The 12,180-nt window shown below is 55.4% G+C and overlaps 1 protein-coding gene across 1 annotated transcript in view; it reads right to left on the minus strand.

Moving 5' to 3' along the window:
• COL22A1 (collagen type XXII alpha 1 chain) overlaps positions 1-12,180 on the minus strand; it is a 237,922-nt gene that overhangs the window by 137,722 nt on the left and 88,020 nt on the right. The window contains exons 12-15 of the mRNA XM_060035315.1: positions 10,560-10,613; positions 9,674-9,727; positions 8,561-8,614; positions 6,621-6,665 (exon numbers count right to left, since the gene is read on the minus strand). Of these exons, the coding sequence (XP_059891298.1) occupies positions 6,621-6,665; positions 8,561-8,614; positions 9,674-9,727; positions 10,560-10,613 (207 nt within the window). The remainder of the gene's footprint in view (positions 1-6,620; positions 6,666-8,560; positions 8,615-9,673; positions 9,728-10,559; positions 10,614-12,180) is intronic.

Genomic DNA, 12,180 nt, shown 5'->3' on the forward strand with positions numbered 1-12,180 from the left:
CGAGACTTCTCCCGGCTGCCACTCAGGACAGCTGCAGGGTGCAGGGCTCGGACTCGGCTGGACGTGGCATCGGCGGTCTCTCCCTGGTCAGCACACAGAGAGTGGGGCAGGAGGGATGCGACTGGGGTGCTGATAGGTGTTTGCCTCCAGGAGCAGGAGATGAGAGAGGGAGGGAATGAGCAGGAGAGGACAGACGAGGGACAGAGATGAGCCGAGGGACAAAGAGGTGACGGAGCCGGAAGACGGAAGACGACGGCATTCCGAGCGGGTCTTTAACTGCCACACCCTCCGAGCCCTGCTGGGATAGGAGGTGGCACGAAGTCACAGGGAAGCATGGGGTCAGCGTTCAAACTAGTGCGAGCACAGCCCACCAGAAGCCTGGAATCTGCAAATCAAAGCAGACTCAATCCGTGTCTGCAGCATCTTCTGGGTACCAGGAGCTGAACACACACTATCTCCTTTAAAATCCACATCAATCCTATGACACACTGTCCCTGCTTTCAGTAAAGGAAACTGAGTCTCAGAGATTAAGTGTGCCATCCTGGCTCACACAGCTCAAGAGGGGGAGATCTGGTATTCACTGTCTGAATCCTGGGGGCTTGCGGTGAAGGCAGGGGGCGGGGGGGGGGCGCTCCCCCAGGCCAGGTCCACTTGCTGTTCTAGGTCTCCGACAGCAGAGGGCACACGCAACCCGCTTAAAGCACAAAACCCGCCCACAGCCCCTGCCATCTAGGCTGCCTAGTCTTGAGGACCCTGAAATCTCCGTGTCCCTCTGCACATTTAATGCGGGAGGGTGTGTGTGGTGTGCTTCTTCCACTGGGCACTTGCTCCATAAAGATTTAACCACATGCACCCAGCACACAGGAGAAAGTCAACAAATACTCATCCCCGTACACCTGGTGGGCAACACTGCCAGCCCTTCCAGAGCTACGTGGATTGAAGGCTATGGTCTTACTGACGACTCATCGTAAGACAGAGTTGGGGGCTGGTGTGGGCGGGATGCACCATGGCCACAGTCCCTTCAAAACTCCCACTCCCTTTTGTTAAATGTTCAGGGGGTGCCTACCGGGTGCCAAGTCCTGTAGCTGCTCTCACAACTAATTTCATCAGATCCTCAGGGTCACTTCCTGAGACAGATGGTGTTACCTCTAAATGTTAGATAAGGACACAGGTCAGAGAGACTAGAAGCTGGTGTGAGGTCCCAGAGCTGACAGAGGCAGGGCCAGGGTAAGACTGGTCCTGTTGATTCCAAAGCTGGTGCTCTGACCGTTTCACTCCAGCCCCCAAGGCCTGGGCTTCCCTAGTCCCAAACCAGGGCGGGCAGGACCCCTGGAACGTCCTCCCTGGGGCCTCAGGAGCTCGACTGCCACACTCACCCACCCGAAGTTGTGTAGGAAGCACGGTTTCCAGATAGAAGAGCCGGGGCCGCCGTGTCCAACTTCTGGCCCCTAGGGAGTGGACTCCTCTCTTTGTGACTAACTAGATACACTGTACCATTTGCCAACTGCCCCAAGCCCAAAACCCATTCGGGCCTCACTGCCCCTCAATCACTAGGAGGTGCTTGTGCCTACAGAGCCTCCGCGCCTCGCTGCGCCTGCAAGGCACCTTCTGGAAGACGCCTGAAGCAAGGGCTAACTCCCGGCCCCCACCTCCCAGAGAAGGCCCTGCCACGTGGCTGACGGAGGTGGCCTAGCGATGCGTGGCCACTGGCTCTCTCTGGCCCAGCTCCACGTCTGGCCAAGCCAGGCAGCGGGATGCGCCTGTCTCAAGGGGAAATGGAAACTTCCTTCTTGCTGATTTAAGAAATCTGAGAGGTTCACAAGAAAATAAGCTGTTTTAAGTACTCATCAGATATAAGAACTGGAAAGGAGCCTAAGAGATCATGCAGCCCAGGCTTCTTGTTTGACAGATGGGGAAACAGAGGTGCAGAGAAGGGTCCCCAGGGTCACGGAGAAAAGTCGGCAAGGGAGCCGGAGCTCAGACCCAAAGCTGAGCTCGCAGGGCTCAGGTTATGCACGCCCCCATCTTTCTCTGTCGGGCTGTTTCTCTCTCTCTCTCTCTCCCTCTCTCTCTCTCTGACTCCCCACCCTCCATAAATATGGCATATGTTGCCCGGCACTGCTCTAAGCATTTTACAGATACTAACTCATTTAATCCTCATGGTAGCCTTACATAACAGATAGTTACTCTCAGCACTGAGGAAACCTGAGACTCAGAGGTTAACTAAACTCTCCAAAGGTCACCCTGCTTGCAGATCCCAGAACTAGGATTGAACACGCAGGCAGGCTGGCTCCAGAAACACTGTGCGGGGCTTCCTCTATGCCACGATGCTGCTGCGTGGTGCAGCCTGGGGAGGCTGAGGCTGATGGGTCACCGGCTGGACTTCCTCTCCTGGGGCTCCCCTGCAGGCGGGCCCCCACTTCCCAAGCTTCCCTGCAAGGTGGCGCCTGCAGGGGGCAGGGCTGTGGCCGGTCTGAAGAAACAGTCCCTGGGGAATGTCGACCGTTCAGCCCTGTGTGTCCTGCGGGGAAAGCCCAGATTGGGAGTGAGACGTTTCCAGCACCTGCTCGCCTTATAACGGGCTGCATCAGGAAACACATCGCCTCTGGGCTCAGTTTCCCCCTCTGGACGATAACGGGAGATCTCCAGGGTTATCTGCGGTCCTTTCCAGATCTGATAATTTAGAATTTTGACAGGAATGCAGCATTTCTTGGCTGGAAAAAAGTCTTAAGACTCCAAAAGCTTAATGGACAAGCCGTGCAGCATTATATGGGAAAAGGCTGTTACTTCAAAACAGAACTTTGGGAAGAACAAAGCACTGAGTGTACAGACTGAGTTTTCCCCTGAACCACAGGTGGGAGAGGACACGAATGTTTGTGGATGTGTCAGTTATGTGCTGGACACTTTGATTCTGTGTCTCATCCAAGGTTCCAACAAGATTCAGGGAGGCTGTGCATGTTTCCATTCTGCAGATGAGAACTGAGGTTCTGGTACATCAAGTGGCCGGCCCAGTTCCTCTGGGGCTGAGCTGGCTCCCCCTAGGCCCGCGAAGAGTCCTCAGCTCTGTACTTCAGTCTCGACTAAAACCCCGGGCAATGCAAATTCCTCAGAAGCTCAGCTGAAACTGCTGCGACCAGGTAGCTCAGGAGGCCATCTTTTGGACGGCGCAGTGTTCGTGCTCTGCTTTCCGTCGGTGACATTTCCTGGCTTCCATGACGTGGTCCATGCAGCTTCCTGTTCACCATTTCATCCACTCCGGAGGCTACACCTAAGCCTAAGTGCTAAGATGCATCTTCTAAATCCACCCTACGCATCTCTAAAGAAGTCCAAGTTCACACGCCTGCTACTGAAGGTCCTCTGTAATCCGAGTCCGACCTTGGCTCCTGCATCACTCCTCACCTGGTGCCCAGCGCATCGGTAGATGAGGCCTGGCCAGGTGCTCCGTGTCAGGTACTACCCCAGGGCGTGAGGCCCCAGAGGTGTATGAGGTGAACAGGGTGTGAGCGGCGTGCTCAAGTTGCCAGGGGGCTACAGGCGTGTGTGGGGGGGTAGGGGGTGAAAGGCAAACAAATGTGACACACATGACCCGTGAGGGTGAAAACCACAGGGGCTCCAGGGGCACGGACGTGCAAGCTCTGGGACAGGCCTGGGGACCGAGGAAGACTTCTGAGGAAGTGGCGCTTGAGCAGAGAGCTGAAGGAGGTCACACGAATATTTAAAGTATTTGTAGCTGGGTGCTGGGGGGTGGGCACGTGGAATGGGTGAATAAACAAATGGATGCATCAGTTTAGCTTTTCACAAGCCCCCAGTCAGACTGCAGCTTCTTAAGGACTGAACTTATGTTTTTACTTTTTTGGGTCCTTTCCAGCACATTAAAAAAAAAAACGCACTTAAAACATAGCTTCAACGGGGAGGATTCCTTCCATATTCCTTCATGAGGTAGAAGACATTTGTGGGAGGTGCGTCTGGAAACCCCAGGCACTGCGTGTGAACCAGATGATGGACGAGGGCTGGGAACAGGCGTCTGGCTCAATCCAGATCCCGCCCGCGATTCTACAATGCAGGGACTGAGGCCCCGTAAGGAGGCTTCTTTCCCTCCTCATTTCCTTTTGCACACTCCACATCAGTGCTGCGCGGCTTGAGCCCACGTCTCCTGGACCCCAGGGTGTTTGGTGGCACATGGTCCCCACATGAAGCAAAGCAGAGTCCTCTGCGGGTGGGGTACCCTCACGAACTCCTGCCCGTGGGTCCTCAGATGCCGTGACTGCAGGCTTGGCCCAGCCCCGGGCCTCAGGCAAGCGGCAAAGCCACAGCCTTGACCCCTCTGTGCGGGGAGCCCTGCCCAGGGGATCAAGCATTGGGTGTCTGTGCCCTGCAGTGCTGTGTCAGTACTGCACGTGGATCTGATGGCCAAGGTCCCGGAGCTACTGGGGGGCTGCATCCACCTCCTGTCCTTACACGACCCAGCCGTGTCCACGCTACTGTCCTTTGCTTCGGTTCCCACACCTTCGATTCACCAGTTATCCTTCTTATAGGGGGGGTCTGGTCTGAGGACACAGGACTCACCTGTTATTCACTGACTGGTCTGGCCAAGGCCTACGGAGGGCTATCCACGCTCCAGGCTGTACACGGGGCACTGCACACCTCGCAGGACCACGAAGTGAATTAACCCTGTGAATCCGTGTGGCCCACTGAACTCCTGGGGCCTCGAAAGCAGGGCCTGTCCTCAGTCTTCACTGGCGCTGCCACCGTCAGCGCAGGACGCGAGGCACCGGGCATTCAGTAGCGGCTGGCGGGACGCTGAAGGCCTGGAGGCCAGGGCACAGGCCTGGGTCTCTGATTGTGCCCACAGGTGACAGCCAGGGGGGTGTCCACGCACCTGGGCCTTTGGCCGGAATCACTGGTGAGCCGGCCACACACGCACTTTGGCCACGGAGTCTCAGGGTCCCTTTTGCTGGTCTGGAGCTCAGCCCTACTGCCGGGTCCGTTCCCCAAACCCTGCCTGTTCCCACGGGGGCTTTCAAATGAGAACCTTGTTCCTTCGTGCACCAGAGCTGCCCATCAAGCCCTGTGCCTGGATCCTCAGTTATCCCAAGTGTCACTTTCAAGACTCTACCTTATAAAGGGAAGGAGAAGAGGGCCACAGAGAGGCGCTCTGCCTGCAACCCAATGCACGGAGCCACGTGAAACTCTCAGAAGAACCAAGAGACGCAACCTATGATGACCACGGGGTCAGGTATTTCACTTTTTAAGCTACAGTGATTAAAATTTAATAACCACACAAACAGAAACCATGCTTTGGAGCTGAGGTGGGCGTTATGCTAGCCTCTGCCCCCTCCCTCCTTCTGAGGAGCCTTCTGGGAAGCCTCGGGGCCACGTGTTTCCAGAGCCACACAACACATTCATTTCCTTTGCCTGGAGCCCCCCTTCTGGGGGAGCAGCCTAAGGAAACCATCCTAAATTGGAAAAATAAAGCTATCGGTGCAAAAATGGTCACCAAAGCAGTGTTTTTCATCATGAAAAACTGGAAAAAACCCGAAGTGATCAATAATAGGGGAGCGGGCACATAAATCACAGTCTAGTCACACACGGGACGCTGTGCAGCCGTTTAAGATAAATCGTAAAAGTCTACAGCAGCATATGCTGGGGAGAGGCTCCACGCAGGAACAAGAGACAAGACGGATGCAAAGCAGAACATGTCACGTGTGACTAAGACACGGGACACACAAGAACAAGTCCTACAGGGACTTGGCCACCACAGTTGTAGCAGGATGGTGGAATTAGAGGCTGTTTTTTCCCTATTTTCCAAATATACTGAAAAAAAATTAAGTTTCTTAATAATTTAGACATTCCCTATAAAACTAGAGTAACATGTACTCTAGGAAGATGGAACAGGGTAGCTGCTGAAAAAGGGTCTGGAACATGGCCAGTTTCTAGCTCTTGATCTGAAGGAGCCCCATGAACAGATGGGCCTGGGATTCCTGAGAATTCGATCCGGCTGCTGTCTGGCGAGGTCAGGGAGGATATGCGGTCCTCACCCCCACCCAGCAGAACCCCGAGCCTTCTACGGCCTTAGCACCCATAGAAGGATCTGGTCTGAGGATTACTTGTGACCCGGTGGCCTCACCACGAAGGCACGGCCAGCCTCAGCCGCCCCGACCACGTCACCCCGGTGGCAACGTGCGTTCACGAGTCTCCGCTGAGGTCGGGTCTCACCACTTGATGCACGAGGCTAACGTGGGTCCCCACGGCCACAGCTGTCACCAGGCTCCCTCCCTCCGCGGGAGAGTCAGGTAATCGAGGTGTGGAGAACTTGTGCAACTTGCCGAGGGAGATGTGAGTCCATGGCAGCAACCGGAACTGAGTCCGGATCCAAAGGCTCTTTCAAAACCTCTCTGGCCAGGAAACCCGAAATCCTGTCTCTGCAAGGGGACTGCAGCCCCTGCAGGTACCGAGCCCACAGCATTCTGGGCCCAGACCTTACGTTCAGAAGGCTGGGAAACTAATGCCTCCTCTGCACCGGGCTTCACCCGCCAGTGCGCGCACACACGCACGCACACGTGCACACACACACTGTCTATGGAAAGCTGCACTGATTGACTGAAGCAGATTGGAAATACCTTTTCTCCTTGGGCTCCCTTTTCACCTCGTTCTCCATGGAGACCCTGGGGAAGAGGGGAAGATGAGTAACAGGACAGCCCCGTCCAGCTTCTCTGCGCTGAGTCTGAGGCCCGTGGGCAGCCTGCCTGCCTGGGATGGCAGTGAAGGTCTGTCTCCCGTGCCGCCTCACTCCGCACAGCGGCCTGCACTCCCCCCTCGGGCCTGGGCAGCGATCTGGGTCCCCCGCTGCGTGAGACGTGAGCTCCCGGGGCTGGTCCCCCGCCTGGATCATCGAGGTCCTCCCTGTTAAGACTTGAACCCACCCTGGTCCCTGAGCTCATCTGGTCAATCGCAGGAAGGTGGCCTTGGAGTCAGTCCCCACTGCCACCCAGAGCCTGTGATTCCGTCTGATCATGGAGTGGCGGAGCAGCCCAACACTGAACCTGAGACTCTGGGCCCCTTGAAGCCACATTCCTCCACCTCCCCCAGGGACAGGGCTGCTGCCCCACCCTCCATCCACCCCACCTTCCTCAGAAGCAACACCTAGAACCTGCACTAAGGACTCCCTCCCCTCTGTGAGCAGAAGCGATGGAAACGCCAGCCAAGGTGTTGGCGTCTCTGACCACAGGATTCAAATTACAGCCCCCGCCCCGCCCGCCTACCGTCCATCCTCTTCACCAGGCTTCACTTCCCTCGAGCACTCAGCCCCACAGGACACATCTGTGGCCTCCCCCAAGCAGAATGCCAGCCCCACGAGGGCAGTGCCTCCTTTCCTTCAGTGCCGCACCCCACGGTCTGGAAAAGCAGCTGCCCCTTGATGTCCATAAACACTTGTTGAATAAGTGAGCCAAGGAATGGCTACGTCAATCCCTTGGTTTGCACGAGAATCTTGCAGAAGTTCTACCTGAAGGCTACTGCCCCACATGACAGTGCAGAGATCAGAATGCACGTGTGTCTGCTCCTGAGATGTGTAGGGTGTGCGGTGAGATGCCGGGTCACAGCACCCCCGCTGGTGGAAGCACGGCTGCTCCCGGGCAGGAATGCAGCTTGGGGCATGGCCCTGCTGGAGAGGCCTGAGTACATCCTGTGTTACTAGGTGAATGCCCTGTGTCCCCTCTCTCTCCTCTCCCTTCCTGGATGCTCTAAGAAAAGGATGTTAAAGGGGGCAGACTGCCAGGCCTGCTTGTGGATCCCAGGAGTAATACTTACATCTTTGGTGCCTGGGGAAGAGGCACAGGGCCAGAGCACAGGACGCCTTCCCAGAAGGCAGAGGGTCTGCGGACCACTTAGGCCTCTGGGGGCAGCTGGATATACAGGCCATTCTAATTCCATCCAAATATTCTGGCCAGATACACAGAGGTCAGAGGTTTTGAATGCCCCTGAGGCAATGCAGGTTGCCTTGTTTGAAAACGACCATTAACACTGCTTCTTTCCTTTGGAGAGCATCTCAAATCTTTCTTAACAAGCACTAAAAACAAGGTTAGAGGCTCAAGGAGACACTTTGCTCACTATATACCGTATCTACTTGTCCATCGCTTTGTTCACGGGGCACTTGGTCACCAAACATCCCCTGTGTCTGGCACTGTTCTAGGGGCTGAAAATTTATAATAAAGACTCCACCCCTTTCTGGAGCGGCTGACTAGACAGATTGGTAAAAATGGCTTCTTTAGGTCAAGTGTCAGAAATACCTGGGCTGCTGGGTAAAAATGCAGATTCCTGGGCTCCACACAAACCTGTTGCTGTAGCTGGGAATGGGGCCCTGGGAACGTGCATTTGAACATGATCGCTAAGAGATCCTTTAAGTACCATAACATGTAAGCATTTCTGGTCTAAGAAGAATCACCCATGCTTCACTGCCATGTCCTCCGTGTGCAGATGTGGGATGGAGACCTGTCAGAGCCTGGGTCCCAGTCCCTGGCAGAGGCGACAGAGCCCCTTCCACACAGCTGCCTCTACTTACAGGAGCTCCGACAGGGCCGGGAGGTCCGGGAAGTCCAGGAGGTCCTTGGGGTCCCTGCAGAAGCGTGTTCACAAAAGAAGGTTTGGGAATGGCCAGAAGAGGCAGGAGCAGAGGTCACACTCTGTCGGTGACCACGTTCAGGGCCGAGAGGGCTGCTTCTCACCCACCACGTGCCACCGTGCCGCCCGCACAAGGTCTCCCCGAGAGACCCCTCTATCTCCGCTGCTCCCTGCCCCACGCAGAGCTCGTGCCATCCCCTGCCTGGTGGAGCCAGGATTCACACGCAACTCTGCTTGACTTCGAGGAACAGGAAACAGTGTGCTGAGCCATCAGAAGTCCAGTGCGGCTGTCTCGTTTCCATGTGCCCCGCGGTCCACGGCCATGCCAGGATCTGGCCAGGACATGTGCACAGCTCTTGGTCACATGACTGATTCCCTCAGCGCATCGCTCATACTTCGCCGTGGGGCCAGCACAACCCAGACGTGTCCTGACAAAGCCCAACGGGAGTCTGCAGGGCCTGGAGACCCCTCTGCTGCCTGGACCATGGGTTGCTATGATTTCTAGGCTACTAACTGGGCAATATCTGTTAAAATCTATTAAAATTAAAATGTTCTTTTCCTCAGCCAAAGGTATCCCAATTTTTGTCATCTAGCCTACGGAAATAAAAATACAGTATACGTAAGAGAAACGTGTGCACGTGCACACGTGTGTGTGCATTTACTGATTTTAGTGAAAAAGATGAAATCAGAAATAACCTTAAGGGCCACAAATAGAGGAAAAGTTATGTAAATTACGACACATCCATATGATGGAATAACATGCACTGATTAAGAGAATAGGTGGTGTCGATCCATACTGGTGTGGAAAGATAGGTCTCTTGTTAAAAAAGATAAACGGCAGAGTACGGTACGATTCATTTTCTGTAAGCCTTTAGAAACATCATGGATGTGTGGACATACACACATGAGCCCGGGTGTGGTGCATAAGCAGTGTAGGTAGGGAACCCATTTGGGCATCAGCTCTACACCTAAGGAAATGTTACCCAAAAAGTTCGTTTTGCATCAAGATCTGTACACCAGGAACAAGAGAGGAATAACTCAAAGCAACACTTACCCGCACGCCCACCTCTCCAGGCAGCCCCGGCTCTCCTGGCTCTCCCGGCTCCCCCTGCACACACAGAATAGCATGTGGTCACAACCCGGCGGACACAGGCCCAGGCACCCGAGGCATCTCTTCCTGGAACTAGAACTCGGCACGGAAACGATGTAACCACCGGTGAGCTGAGACCCAGCTCCCCCAGAGACTCTTTCTACAAGCAAAGGAGCTGATCTTCACTGCGGGTGTTCATCACCTCAGTCCCCATCCACTCCTGCTGCTGGTCCAACAAAACTCAGCTGAGACAGAACAGTGGAGCAAGCATAGTGGCTTGCGTGCCCATCAGGGGCCGCCAAGAACCCGAGCCGGTTTCCATTTGGGTCCTTGCTGGAGAAGAGGGCCCGTTTGTCCTGGATCGGACTGACCCGCCTGAGTTGAGGTCACATTTTGCCTGGGGTCCTAGACTGTGTTCCAACTCAGAGGCTGCAGGTGCAGAGGTGGAGTCGGGGTGCCCCCCAGAGGGAGGCCGGCTGGCCATGCAGGCTGCTGCTGGGGTCTCACCGACTCCTTGAGCTGTGAACCGGGGACTTGGGAACCGAATCCCTCAGCTTGGACCTCGACTTGGTTCCAGGTCTAGGCATCGGACAAGACCTCCCATGCAGGACTGCCTGTCAGCTAAGTGAGAAAACAGCTTCCAGGGACACATAGGTGGCAGATGCCTGGTGGCAACGGCTGCTGCTGGTGATGTTATAACTATCAGGCTGGCCTCCAGGGACCTGGGAAGATCCTGGTACAAAGAAGCCCCAGCTCAGGCCTGGCCCTGGCAAAGGCCACCCCACTCGGGGACAGGGGACTCTGATCAGGAGGTCCCAAGCCCGGTGCTGCCCTGTGGGAACAGACGTACCTGCATGCCTTTGCTGCCGTCTCTCCCAGGGGGACCCGGCAGGCCCAGGGAACCCTAGGACGAGAGAAAGAGAACAGCAATTAGGACAGGGTGAGGACAGCACTGGAGACAGGCTCTCAGGATGCTGGTGCAGCGGAGAAAGTGCCAGACAGGACCTGTGGCCAGGACACCATGACTCAGAGGGCAATTCACAGACCTGCAGCCTGGGCGCCTCCTGGGAGAGGGTGAGAAATGCAGATGCTCAGGCTTCACTGGAGGCCTATTGTATCAGGGCCCATGTTTTAACAAGATCCCCCAGGGGGTACATATGCACCTGACAGTGGGAGTGAGACGCCCCTGCCCCGCCCTCCCCTAACTCGCCGTGTGGCTGACCCCCCTCCAGGACCGGAGTCACACATGTCAGCACAGCACCAGGCCGGAGCAGGGTTCTTGACCTGGGCCCCATCAGCACTGGGCTGATAATTCTTTGTTCGGGGGTGGGGAGGCTGTCCTGGGTGTTGCAGGATGTCCTGCAGCATCCTGAGATGCCAGTAGCACTCCCCAGGTGTGACAACCCAAAATGCCTCCAGGGATCGCTGAACGTCCCCTGGGAGGTAAAACTCACACCAGTTGAGGACCACTGGGCTAGACCAGGTATTGAAAATGTTTCCTAAGCTGGGGCGAACTCCATTCTGATGAACTGTGCAGAAGCATGGGACGGGCACGCTCATGGAGCAGCTGTGGGGACCTGCTCGACCCCCCCCGACCATGCCTCCTGGAGATGGACGGGGGACAACTCAAAAACAGGGAAATCCAGGAGCCCTCTGCTCCTGTCCAGCTCCCACACCACCTGATTCAAATCAAAGGATTCCGCCAAGACCTTCACCCCAGCTGCCCCCTCCCCATCAATTTTCCGTGGGACACGGAGCAAGTCAGTGCCTCTTTCTGGGCTTTTCCATCTGTGAAATGACGATGCTGGACATTCAATGAATGACTGAACTGATGAACCTGTAAGTATATTTAGAAAACACTAAGGGCTGGACCCTGTAGGATGTCTTCATATACTGTGTTATTTCGTACTCATAATAAGCCCTCGAGACAGGTCTTATTTTCTGAAAGACACACCACACATTATACATTTCTAGTTTTTATCTATAAATTAAGATGCAACCGTGTATGTTTGTGTACACACACACACACACACACACACACACACACTTTTAAAACTTCTACAAAGTGCCTTCCATGGTCTCAACATTCTAAGTTGTTGTGATATTGGAGAGAAAAACAGACAGAGAGACATCTCTGGCCCAGCTCTGCACCTTTCTAGCTGCGTGACCCCAAAGGCAGCCACTCTGAAAGGTTGTGTGGCGCTCGCCCCTCGTCCAAGTGTGGAGGGTGACACCAGCAGGGTCGCTGGGAGGATGAGGGGGTGCTGGGGCAGTAAAGCACACCCCTGCTGGGGGGACACCTCTACCCCCGGCACGCTGTCATCGCGGCCACATGAGGTGCCCTCTCCTGCTGTCACCCAGCAATTTAACGGTGCCCACAGGGCGCCTGTGCTCCCACGAAACACTGATCTGCTGGGAAGCGGTGTCTGGTTCTTAAGCTCGGGGCCAGGAGGGTCTAGTCCTGGAGACTA

Source organism: Delphinus delphis, chromosome 17 (genome assembly GCF_949987515.2).
Source record: "Delphinus delphis chromosome 17, mDelDel1.2, whole genome shotgun sequence".
NCBI classification, from domain to species: Eukaryota; Metazoa; Chordata; class Mammalia; order Artiodactyla; family Delphinidae; genus Delphinus; species Delphinus delphis.